The sequence below is a fragment of the Chaetodon auriga genome, chromosome 11 (genome assembly GCF_051107435.1).
Source record: "Chaetodon auriga isolate fChaAug3 chromosome 11, fChaAug3.hap1, whole genome shotgun sequence".
NCBI classification, from domain to species: Eukaryota; Metazoa; Chordata; class Actinopteri; order Chaetodontiformes; family Chaetodontidae; genus Chaetodon; species Chaetodon auriga.
In genome coordinates, this window is record NC_135084.1 from 12,736,633 (window position 1) to 12,749,704 (window position 13,072).

Below are 13,072 nucleotides of genomic sequence, written 5' to 3' on the forward strand. Positions count from 1 at the left end.
TTACATATACGTGCATAATCAAAGTAAATAAGTTTTAAAGTAAGAGGACCCAGAAACTCATGAGTTTATCTAACTAGGTCACCATCTAAACGCATGCAGTGCCCTTGGTGCTGCTTGAAATAGACTCAGACAGTGCTCCTTTAAACCTAAGACTGCTCGGCAACCTTTGAAATATAGCAAGTCAATGGAATTTAAACATAGAGAGGGTAGTTTATATGGTCCACTGACAGTAGCGGATACAGTTTCTTGTTAACATCTAAATAACATGAATTTGCTGAGAAATTTTATGCATATATTATTTTTTAGAAAAAAAAAAATAAAGTCAGTTCAGTTCAGATGCAAACTAGTAGCAACAAAAAAAGTAACCTTATTCCTCAGATTGAGATGATTGTCTTCTGGGTCTCTTTTTTCCCCCTATCACTCTTCATGCAATGCTGAGCTACACAGTATTTTAGCTCTACAATGTGAGAGCTGATGGGAATCTAGAAAGGACGGTGGAGGGAGGCTTACTGCTGCTAAGCCACAATTTGGTTGACTTTCCTTGGAGTGATCACCACAGCACAGGTAAAGCTGTTATCTTTTGCTGCCACGAGTAGCTGAAATGAAATTGCTTAAGCTCCTCAAAATCAACTTGATGAGTAAGAGGTTAGCCAGAGGGCCCTTTTAAACATGCACCACCTGTCTCAGGGCAGTCACCTTGTTAACCTTCAGTCTAACATGCATGCATTTTTTCTGCACAGCCCTCATTTATGTGAGCATGTTTGTTTTTTTGTTTTTTTTTCAATTATAGTTTGTTCAAAATTGAGTTGACAGTGTCTGATCAGTGTGCTTACAACGATTTTGATGTATTCAATGACACAACTTTTCCAGTGAGTCATAATGATATGCACATTACGTGCACATCTCTGAATATTCATAAAGGCTCGGCGAGATGAAAAAAGCTGTGTTTAAATGTGTCCGTTCAGCTGCAGTTTGTGGCCTGATTGCTGTACAGTAACTGTCAGCGCGTTGGAGTGATTTCATTGGTTATTTTTAAAACCAAACAAAGATATAATTAGACACTAGATATTGAAAAAAGCTATATATATATATTTAGGAACTGATTCCTCTGTAAAGCTCAGCAGTATTATGATATTCAACTAAATCATCTTACGTAACATATCTTGAGTATAAGACATTTTCTGCCAGTTTTGTGGTTACAGCACAGGATGACCTTTTGCCTTCCCTCAGGGCTCTGAAATTGCAAGGGTCCAAGAATGGTCCTCAGCAGTATTTTATCTCTGTCCTGCGACACGTTCAATCAGTCACTCTATTACTTCACCCAATAAATCAGGCGCAAACCAGGACTCACATGCCGACTTTTTTAAAATAAATGGGGCATTACGTCTATATCAATTAAATCCTGCTGTCCAAAGTCTATCCTCTTTTTAATTGACCTAAAGTTCGTATTTCTCCAAATATATTGTTCTAGTGGAATATCTTGTACTTTAACCTGACTGACATCTGCACACAGTCTGTGCTGCAACATGGCGCTCCACCTCTCTAAGTTACATTAAATATGAGTCATCAATTTTCTCACCTCTTTTATGGACATGTATTAAGACTGGTCCTAATTAAATCTGATCTGAAAGATTTATGTCAAGGAATATTCCCACTGAGACGACTTTATTTCCCATATTGAACCTACAAAGGCGTTTGAACAGAGTACAGCAGTGACAAACTCCCTGGTCAGCATTATGTTAGTCCTCCTTTTCCAGCTTGTATAACAGCAGTAAAGAAAATACAGAATCTGTGCATAACAAGATATTGAACATGAAAAAAAAATGGGATGCAATTTAAGTTGTACATATTTTCAATTTAGATTTAACCGACCAGTGACTCGAAGCGTGTGGATGAGGAATCTGGTGTGAGAATGTAGGATAGTGGTTAAGAACAGGAGACCTTTAAAGGAGAGACTGAAGCTAACTGCTAATGAGGTACGATACTACCTCCTGGCAACCGCCTCAGACTGCATCAAAGACTACAACAGACTAAACAAGGCTTTAAAATTAATGAATAGCTTTGTCTCTGAGGGGTAATTTTCTATCATCAGCATTGGCAAACCCCATTGTCAGGAGTGAAGCCGAAGACAGCGCGGCATTGTTGCTGTGTGCATTTATCCTCATTAATTCACAGATCACAGTAGGTCTGCTCCTGATAATTCTCACTTTTTTTGTTAGGGGATTTTCCTCAGGGTATTGGTCATATGGCTCTCCAGAGAAAACGGGGGTATTTAGGTTAGCTTGTTTGCCAAATGCCCTGAGGGGCCCACTGTCAGATCAAAGAGCGTCTGGCCTATTAGGAGTTGACGTGTAACAAATATTGATAAAGGTCTCACTTGCTGCTGCCCGATTAATCACGGCAACAACTTTAAAGGAGCTTTGCTGATTTCTCTAGTGTAATGATTTTTTTTTCCCCCCAGATAAGAACAGACAGAGCATGAGACAGGTGCATCCAGGAATGCTTCTCATTGTAAGAGCCTCTCGGGTTTGACTTTTTGCCAAACAAATTGCACTACTTCCTTCAAATGAGAAATATATTGAGCATGAGCAGCCCTAATGCTTGCCTCCAATTGCGGTCTGAGTCAGTCTTTTAAGTTTGTCTGCGTCACTACCCCCAATAAGCTTGCGGGCAGTGGAACTTTTACTGAAATATCCCGTAATTGCCCATTCTCATGGATGATATAAGCCAAGTTATTCCACTATAAAATGAGGCATGTAATAAACTTGTACGAATACGTTCATTTCAGCCAAGACTCCACTCTCAGCTAATATAGTGCCATTTGCATGCTTCACAGCTTTTTGGCAAATAAGACTATTTACAGTATGCCTGTACAGTGAGCAAAAGTAAAAACTGTGATGCTACTGAGAGCCCTCAAAGCCTTTTCTCCTGCTTTCAAAATAATAATCATGTATTTTTTTGCCTCTACTTCCCACACTAAATCGCCTGCACTAATCTCTTTAAGCTGTATTCCATCCATGATGCCAAGGTTATTTGATGGGTACATTTACATTTTATGGAGTCAAAGACAGCAATGTGTGCACCCACAACCAGAAAGTCCATGGTCAAGCCTCAGTGGTAGCTGCCCTGCTGAGGTGTCCTTAGCCTGACTCTGAATCTTAAATAATTCTGAGGTTGCTGTTCTGTATCTCACCTCGTGCACTGACCTCCCTGTGGAGGAAGTGAGTGATTTCAGCTTTCTGTATTTTTTTATTTCCTAGATCCAAGCTACCTTCAGTACTTTGGGAATTCATACCTGGAGTTTGAGGGTATTGACCTGAGCACGCTCAACAACATTACTCTGAGATTTCAAACTCAAGCCGCCCAGGGAACTATACTCTACGTGGACCAAGGGCCTGTGAACAGTGATTTCTTCTTCATGAAACTCTTCATCCTGGACGGGCTCTTGCAGGTAACAGCTTGAGTTAAATAGCTGTCGTGCACCGCATCGATTTCCCTCATGGTCAGTTTATACAGTTCAAAGTCTTTAAAAACGCTCTCTCAAATGTTTTAGTACGCCTTTTGTTGCAACGAGGAGGACGAGGTTACACGGATCAGTACATCTATTCATGTTAACGATGGCAAGGATCACATTGTTAATATCAGGTATGTCCTTTTTTTTTGTTCTCGTTCAACCTTGTGAGTCTGGGTGTGAATATTCACATATGTTTTGTCATTTATGTTAAGCTTTTCTTTTTTTGTTAGAAAATGAAATGCGAATAAAAACATGTCATATCACAAGTAAATACAATTTCATTTTACAGCTTTTAATTTACAGGGTGTATTAACAAAGACAAGTCAAGGTGCAGTATGTTATGTATCTGTTACAGGCGAGAACACATTTTCTGTTGAGAATAAAGAGACACATTCATGATAAGCTATGTCGTAATATGCAAGTTTTGTTCAAATAGTCTTTGCACCTCATGTGTATTAACTTTATCCTTGGTTATCCACTCATTTCAAGTGTGACAGTTTTGGGTTTTGTTTTTTTGGGGGGGGGCAAGGGGGGGGCGGCTGTACCTAATAGTGGGGGAAGATATGTAATTGGCAGGAATCACCAGACTGAGAATTTAGATTTTATTACAAATGGGCAAATGGGCTCACCATTTTAAAGAACTAAAACAAACGTCAGAATGTGCCTATTAAAATGCATTAGTGATCACTGACCATGTTTTATTGGCTGTTCTAAAGTCTTCATTTGCAGTTTTTCATTACGAAAAGATTAACAAGCAAGAGCCGAGCACAAAATCAATGTTTAAATGATTTAAAGTGAGGCTGTGGCCCCTTTAGTTATATTGTTCCTAAGCCCATGTGCAGTCTTGCTGCCAGCCCTCTCCATTATATCCTGACATGAGAAAGATTGTGGTTTAGTTTCAAGACACAAAGTTTATTATGTATGAGCAGGAAGCTGAAATAAAGTGGCTAATGTTCAACTCGTATCAAATCAGTTTACTTTGCAATGTTAAATTAAGTCCCTATACCCTCTGCTTAAATGCAGAGAGGCCTTTTCATCACTTTTTAGCAGAAGTTCTGTTTGGGTAGAGATAATGATTTTTGCACTTCTGTCTTTTGTTGCACTGATCTAAAAGCCTGAGATAGAGAGACTGAGTAAGAAATGAATTAAGGTTTTTCTCAAGATTTTAACACAGATAAGAGGTAAAGCACTGAAGGTCATTATGAACGTACTGTGCCAAAGGTGAGCAAATTATTTCCTGTCGAAACAAAGCTTAGTGGGAAGGTTGCCTCATATTTCTTGGCACAAAGCTGCACTGCCCTAAATATGCAAGTGCATCTGGAAAGGCCTATCAGGTTTAAGGGCTATGAGGCTCCACCCCCTGTTTTTTTTTCTGCAAGAAAAATACAACAGCAGTATGAATCAATCATAATGTTCTGTACCAACCCCTTTGAGACATTGCAAGAAAGAGAGCTGTCATAACTAGAGGGTTGGGAGTGTGGAAAAATGGTTTGTGGTGTCACAAAGCAAATTCTTTGTAATTGTCTGATGGCCGAGTCCGTCCATCTTTGTCTGATTTGACCCAGAGCTACAACACCATGGCCATCCTCAACGTCACCGCCTAACTCATTATAGACTTTTAATATATCTTCCCGTCAAAGACGCTTTTCAATATGTTAAATAGAAACCCAGTGGGGCTGACTTCTCAAGGACAGTGAGCACAGTGCCCTCTGGCTGCTGGCCAGGCCGCTCTGGCAGACTGCTTCTAAATTAACCGCTTCTCCACGCTGGCTCTAGAGGAAGGACTTATGCAGCTCGGAGTTAGTGCCCCGAGTGTTTTGCCGGCATATGCAACAGCCTGCAAAGTACAGACTTAACAAATCAGACTAGATTGCTTCATGGACCTCCTAACTTCCACTCGGGGAACAAGGGGTATCAGGAGACACTGGAGAGGAGACTGTGCATCTGTGGCCCAAGTACCCTCAAGCTGCAAACGGTTAGTCCAGAATCTGCACTTAGGTAATTATCTGCTCTCCCCTGTTGTTTCAAAGTGGAGAATTGGTTTTTGAAATCTATAAATGGCTGTGGGGTGGGTCCAAAATAGTTGCGTGAAGACACAAAATATATCTAGAGAAAACAAAGTGGAGTTCAGCAGGAGCGTCTCAGAAAAGGATTGTGGTTAATGAGTGTATTAACAGAGTAAACAAAACAATTCCATGTGTTTATCTCCGTTTTTAAATCTCAGCGTTCGATTTCACTTTACTTCTCAGATGGCTATTAAGATTTCTGATCTTCACATTGCCAAGTGTTTATATATCAATACTACAGGAGTTTTTCTGAGTTAATGGCAACACATTGACAAGTTCATATTATCTGCAAGATTGTTGCTGGTCTCTTTTGCAGCAGCTCATCTTAAAGGCATTTTCCCTGTAGTCGAATGGTTTGAAAATCCTTTCCTCTTCTTGATGAAGCCATAGAAACTTTGGTCTGGTTATCTGTGGGGCCAGTGTCAGCCAAAACTTGATGTCTTGAATGAGGATAAAGGATTTTCTTATCAAAGCCACAACATTTCCTTCCTTTTTAACTTGATGGAATACATTGAGATTTATTACATTTTGCTTCGTGAAGCTGTCCAAAGAGAGACAACAGTGACGCATGTGCTTATGTGAAAACAATAATGATTCATACTCATTTACAGACAGTACCTGACTCCCTGTGAAGCAGAGCTAACTCTTTCTGGTCATGAGAAAATCAAAAGTGCAGCCAGCAATTACTGGTTGGGACACATGATACAAAGAGTAAACCACATCTTCACAGGTGGTCTGCCGCAACAACATCTACCCATTCAGGTAGGACTTGACAGATGTGCTTAAAAGTTACATGAATGTTGCATAATACCTACCATTAAAAACAATGAATTGTGCAAATAAAGCTTTTTTTTTCCTTAGAGAGCGAAGCCTTTCCACAACTACACTGGCTGCATTGAAATAATTGAAATTAATAAAGTGAGGAGCTTTTACACATCTGACGCCATCGCCGGCAGCAACATAGGCCGATGCAGGTAAAATCATCAGGATCTCTTCTTTTGATTTAATTTGTCTGCATTTGTTTGTTGTTTATTTTAATCCACTTAACCAGTCAAACTTTTGTTCAATTTTATAGACATACTCTGGATGCCACAGAAGCCCCCACAACAACTTCTTCAAGTTTGACGACTCAATCAACCACCTCTGACACGGTGAATACGACAGCGATGACAGCTCCCACACAAACACCAAAACAATCTCTGCATGAACCTCAAGTTTGCCGTGACGGTCTCTGCCGCAACGGAGGAACATGTCATCAGCTGCAGCTGCCTGCCGGAGCTCTGCCTTCCTGTCACTGCCCGCTTCATTTTACTGGAACTTTTTGTGAGAAAGGTAAGCTTTGATTTATTTTAATTTTTTTGGTTTTGTTTTTAGCTGACAGTTTGTATATGTGATTTTGATTTATAACACACACACACACACACACACACACACACACACACACACGTACACACGCACGTAGTAAAAGCTTAAAAAACCTACTGTACTGTGACCTCCACAGTGGTATCATCAAGAGCCAGCCAACAAATTATGTTGGTTAATATATGCTGAGCCTCTTTGGCTAATAGGTTTCACTATGAGGGAGAATAGAGTCAGCTGCAATAGGAATTTTGAGTGATGTGAATTATTCAGGATATGATTAATGAAATGAAAGATCCGTATAAGCAGCTTGAACCATCGCTGTGTGTCCATGTTCACCTCCGACGCTCATTGAGAATGAGAAAGCGACCTTGCAGCACTTGCTCAACCTTCAGCTAAAGCTCTCACCCCTAACTCCACCAAAAATAATTATTTTGTACCAACCACTACGGCGCCATTATTAAGGAGACCACAGTGCTAGACACGCGTACTAAGGAGTTTCTCCTTTGCAGGTTTCTCCTCTGTGCACCTTACCCTATGATGTAGGTACTGACGTCCCTTTCTGCCTCTCTTGCCGTGCCTGATGTGCTCTGACAGTGTAGACAACAGCATCTTGTATTTTGCTATTGTAGTCATTCTCTGTTAGTGACAACAGCCGCCGCACTAGAGTTGTGAATTAATTGCTTGTGTGCTTGATAAGGCAAGCCAAGCAGCTCACAAGTGAGAGACAATTCAGATGGTGTGTTATGATAGCTATAGTCACTCCCATACTCTAGCTACATGGTTAATCCTCCAACGTGGATTAAAAGATATAGATTGAATGTGTTGATTCCAGTTGCATGTGTTAAATCAGATGTGGTATGTGCATTTGTTTCAGCCGTCTCTTGCCATGTAGGAGGATTTTGGTACAGGTGGTTATGACTGGGATGCAAATGATCTCAAACTGAGAGTTGCACAGCAGGACTATCAAGCTTTGGGCTTCTCCACATGTTGGACTATTTGGCATTCAAACCAAAAGCACAAGCATATTAGGGTTTTTAGCTAAGTTCTACCCAGCTTACAGGTTATTGGTCCAGTAAAGCCGCCCCTCTTGTAAGCCTATGGAGGCAGGAGGTCTGTCCACGCTGAAAATCATCACAACATTGGTTTAAAATCATTAAATTTTAAACCACTTTTCATCTGGTTTGGTTTGTTACTAAATGCAAGACATAAATTTAGGATACAGGATACTTGGTTAAATTAAAAATGAGGTTTTCGTGCTAAAATATTTTATCTTATGTACATTTACATTCTTTAATATTTAAGATCAACTGACACTCCAGAATCACTTTATATATATAGTCTTTTGTCTTGCTGCATGATGTACTTACAACAAGCACTAATGTTAAAAGATGAGGTAAACTTGTGGCAGGCTTCACAGATCTGTTTTTAAGTACATTTCAGTGAAAAATTAACACATTTTGCTCATTTCCATTTTAGGCCACATGTTATCTAGCCTACAAACAAATAGAAATCCAGCGCATCGGCAGGGTTGTTCAGAGTTACACACTGTGATAAAATAATCATACAGTTGTTTACAACTCAAAATAAATGACTTACAGTAGCATGCTCATACAAGAGAGATGAACAATACAAATATAAGTTAGCTTAACCTTATGGTGGCTTGAAGTAAGGATTACTTCTTGTGATAAACCAAATTCATCACATTTCTTACAGTAAAATACTGTAGAATAACTTCTCACCTGTCAAATTTTATTCCCTGTTGGCATGTTAAAACATCCAATAATAGCACAAAATCATCAAATCATCAAAATCATATAATCAGCAATTTTCCTATTTGAACAGGTCAGAACCCCGGAGCAAGATGAATGCGGCAGTCTGAGTGCGGCATCAACTGTATACATCCATGCTGCTGCCCAGCCAAAATTGGCCAGAATAGCAGTTCATCTGCCAAAGAGACCACTTAGTCCTTATCCTAAAGGCTTTTTCTCTTGTAAAAGTGAATCAAATTATATTTCTCCATACTATACAAGGACAAATTAGCTCCACATTACAAAACAAAGCTGTTTATAACCATGAAGTGCAGAATTCAGACCATTTTACAAGATTCATGTTTTGAAACAAGACAGTAGAAAACATTAAAAAGAATGCCAAACAGCATTTTCTGACAACTCATAGAGGTAATTATAACTTCATTTGCTATGTAACAAAATCCTATCCTGGTCTGAAATTAAGTTCTGAAATGAATTGCTTCAAAAATGAATGAATTTCAACTGGAACTCTATCAACATAGTAAACTAGATATTATATATGCCGTGTGCAAGAACAGAAAGCCTCAGCTATAGCACATGTCTCTTCCTCTGCGGCTGGCAGAGCATGGCCCAAACAATACTTTCAGACATTGGTTTCAAATGAGGGGTTCTGCATGACAGCAGCCACCAAATGTCATGTGTGCTTTACATTTTAAGCCTGGGGAATATTTAAAGCAATGCAAATTTGCATTACAAAGAGTTTCAATAATGACAGAGTGGATTGATCTTCACTTTCATAACCCTTGAACATGATTTAGATTGATAGTTTAACCTTGTATTTACAGAATATATGGGAATCTGACAGAATGAGCTCAAAGTTGATGTTAACAGTTATCAGCGTGGCTTGAGCAGCCTCTGTTCACCTGACACCCTTATCTGACACCTCTGCCACGTGTTCTAAAAATGCTAATTTGCAGGTGTTTAAGTAATCCACTGAAATGTCATTTGTCTCTCCAGGCATTGTAACAAAAATCATGCTATTTTTAAGACTTCACTCTCATTTGTTTTTCCCGTGGGAGACAGCTATGTCGAAGAAAGAGGGCCCCCCCCCCCCCTCCGCTTACATGACAGTGACGCTGCTTTGCTAAGCCAGTTATTCAAGGTGTTTTGGCCAACTTCTAAACTGCTAGGAGAGAATAATATGAATTGTTCATTGATTCATGCGCTCAATTCATTCATTAGTTTCTCACCAGCTTTCAGGTTTATTGAATGGTAACAAAATATTACTGCGTGCGCCTGCATGGACACATGGTCTGTGGGATAATGTGCAAGCTTAAGGCTAACCTTACCTATTGGAAATGAACCTTGTTCACCCAAATATGCATTTTAACCTGACTATGTGATGTAATGATGCATAATAACTCAGTATATAGAGTAAATTTGCACCATCATGCCTGTGAAAGTAATCAGATGTCATGCTTGATTTGCTAATACATTCTCACCAATGTGTATTTTTACTTCTGCTTTTTTTTCTAATCAATCATTTTTTGAAGAAAAGTAATGGGATTTACCCTCAGCCTTTTCCCTCCATGACCATAAAGTCAGCTCCTGCTTATTCTTCAACTTGTCACACATAAACTTTTCCTTTAAATACCGGCAGTGGCCTTTTAGAGTCATTTCTGCTGAGTTTGAGGAATTGCTCCTCCTCAAAAGCAGTTCAGTCTCTCAGGTTTAACAGAGTGCAATCTCATATGAGCACTCATCCAGCGTGTGCTTTGCCACACTAGTTCTGATAGCCCGCAGACGGAGTCCGGAGGCTGTTTATATGCTGACAAAGTCTGTGAGTGTGTAGTGCTACAGCAACTTTGCTGGGTGACAACCTTGTCCTCACATCTTGTTGAATTAAGAATAGACACAAGAGAAGAATAAAGCAAGTCACCCCTGCTCTCAGCTAATTATAGATACGTCACCCTACCCGGTGACTAATGATGCAGACTTGTTTGTGTCCTAGATGAAATGCTGACGTGTCATACAGTGTAACTAAGAGAACTATCAGGATGCACACGGGTCTTTGCAGCCTCTTATATAATTGTTCAAGAAGCTATAATGTGCTTAATGCCTCATAGTTGATGATTTGACTTAACAGTTCATGGAGAATACAGTGTAGATGTATAAGCACTCTCCCAGGCTGAACATAAAAGAAAAAATAACGATTGGGCATATAGTCAAGTCAATTTAATTTCTATAGCCAAAAATCACAGATGACAGACTTGTTAAGGTGTTATAATCTGCACAGCACCTTCTATCCTTATAGTCTTGGATCAGAATGGAAAAAACTCTCACAGATATATAAGTGCCACAATATTTTGAAAACCAGTACTGCAGAAGTATGTTTTATTGATTGTTTATTCATTTAACATGGAGCACACAGATAAAATTGGTTCATAGGAAGAGGAAATGAAGCAGATGTGATGTATAAACAGGGTATAGCTGAAGCTAATTTTGTAGCCCCCACTGCTGTTTAGGCTTTTACAAACACATTAAAGCAACTGAGCAAATGGATAAGACCGCTTCCAGATAAAAGCAGTAAAAGCAATAGATGAAATCGACCGTGCACATGCATGTGCATATCTGCATGTCTGTGCATTGTACATGGATGCATAGGGGTGAGAATGTAAGTATGTGTAGATGCAGTAGTTAAATGTAACAAAGTACTTTTACTTAAGTGTTGTACTTAAGTAAACCTCTTCCACCACTTCCACTTCCACTTTTTTGCTACTTGGTGCTTTTTACTCTACTACTATACTTGTATTTATACTACATTGTCAGCTATAGTTACTTTGCAGATTGAGGTTTTTCATACAAAACATACAATGACTATTAAGAATTATTAAATATAATTAAATATAATGTACTGCTGTAGTTTAGTTTAAACCAAGCAGTATATAAATTAGTTACAGTTAGCTCCACCTTGATCAACTATAATGTTTAAACACCGCTTAATGCATTATAAATAATAATAATCCTACAGTATTATACAGGTATATAATGATAATTTTGGCCATTTTGCATCATGTGTGCTATTACTTATGGTACTGAGCAGTTACAAAGCAACATCAGCATTAGAGTTTTGTTTCCAGTCACCTGATGAATGTATGTTCAATTTTCACTCTCTTTTAGCTTTGTTTTTTTGGGTCTCTACCATTTCCTGAGGTAAATATCTCGCTCTTGAGCTGCTAAATTCTCCACTATGTCCACCAGCTGCTTGCTAAATGTGTCTGCCTGCTGTTTGGGACTGACCAGGTAATGTACAGTGGATTGTTAGAGCTTTTTCCCAGGAAACAACAGCGAGCTGTGGGTAAAAATGAAGCTATGAGGCAGTGAGAGTGAACAAAACAGAGAAGTCTGGAGCTGGACAGCTAAATAATGAGCAGAATCTCGTTATAAAGCTCAGTCAGACTGAGAGGAGCTGCAGATTCAGCTGATAATTGTCTGTGGGTTCATCACAAGGAGCAGTTCCTTTCACATTGTCACATTATTTTCACATTGTCGTATAAATTAATTATACAATCCCAATTCCAAGAAAGCCGGGACGCTGTGTAAAACGTAAATGAAAAACAGAATTCAATCAATTTGCAAACAAAATTTGTTTATTTGTTTCCAAGCCCATGTGGTGAAATCCTTTATGTTTATCACAAAGTGGTGAACCTCGCTCCATCCTCGCTTGTGAATGAGTGACTCTTTCCAGGATGCCCCTTTCATACCCAATCATGATGCTGTCACCTGTTACCAATGAGCCTGTTTACCTGTTTAATGTTCATTTTTCATTTATGATCAAATAATCACTAAAATCACATAGTTTGTGATTTCTTTTTAGGACATGAAAATTGTGAACCCGAAGCAGCTTTCAGACATACTTGTCTGTCAGATAGAGTAGATATCTTATGTGCAGCCTGTGCATAAGAAACTCGACGTGTGTGAGCTGTGAGTCTTGCTCTTTTATGTGTGGATCCTTGGGTTGCACCTCTGGTGGTGTCTGCCGTAATCCAGGCCAGTGCCTGGTGGTTGAGTGAATATTTGATATCAAGTAGCCAACCATAAGACAGCTTTTGTCAAGATAAAGCCAGTTCATCTGAGTATGTCACAGTTTTAAGCTATGATAAATTGTCTCTTCAAAGAAGACACAGTAGGTCGTAGACCTTGCCAAAGACATTCTGTCAAGTATGTAAGCATTCAGTTGAAAGCTAAGTGACCACAAAAATTAGTTACGGAGTAAATGGCCGCAAGGTAAGGAGGCAGGCAAAAGAGACGAACGCAGTGAGGCAGCAAATTATTCAGACTTGGTCTGTATTGATCATGACCTCCTTCTACAGCTCATTACC

General features: G+C 39.3%; 1 protein-coding gene across 1 annotated transcript in view; it reads left to right on the top strand.

Moving 5' to 3' along the window:
- eys (eyes shut homolog) overlaps positions 1–13,072 on the top strand; it is a 141,041-nt gene that overhangs the window by 78,737 nt on the left and 49,232 nt on the right. Inside the window, exons 34-38 of the mRNA XM_076742472.1 lie at positions 3,261–3,451; positions 3,554–3,645; positions 6,192–6,342; positions 6,442–6,554; positions 6,656–6,912. Coding sequence (XP_076598587.1) covers positions 3,261–3,451; positions 3,554–3,645; positions 6,192–6,342; positions 6,442–6,554; positions 6,656–6,912 — 804 coding nt within the window. The remainder of the gene's footprint in view (positions 1–3,260; positions 3,452–3,553; positions 3,646–6,191; positions 6,343–6,441; positions 6,555–6,655; positions 6,913–13,072) is intronic.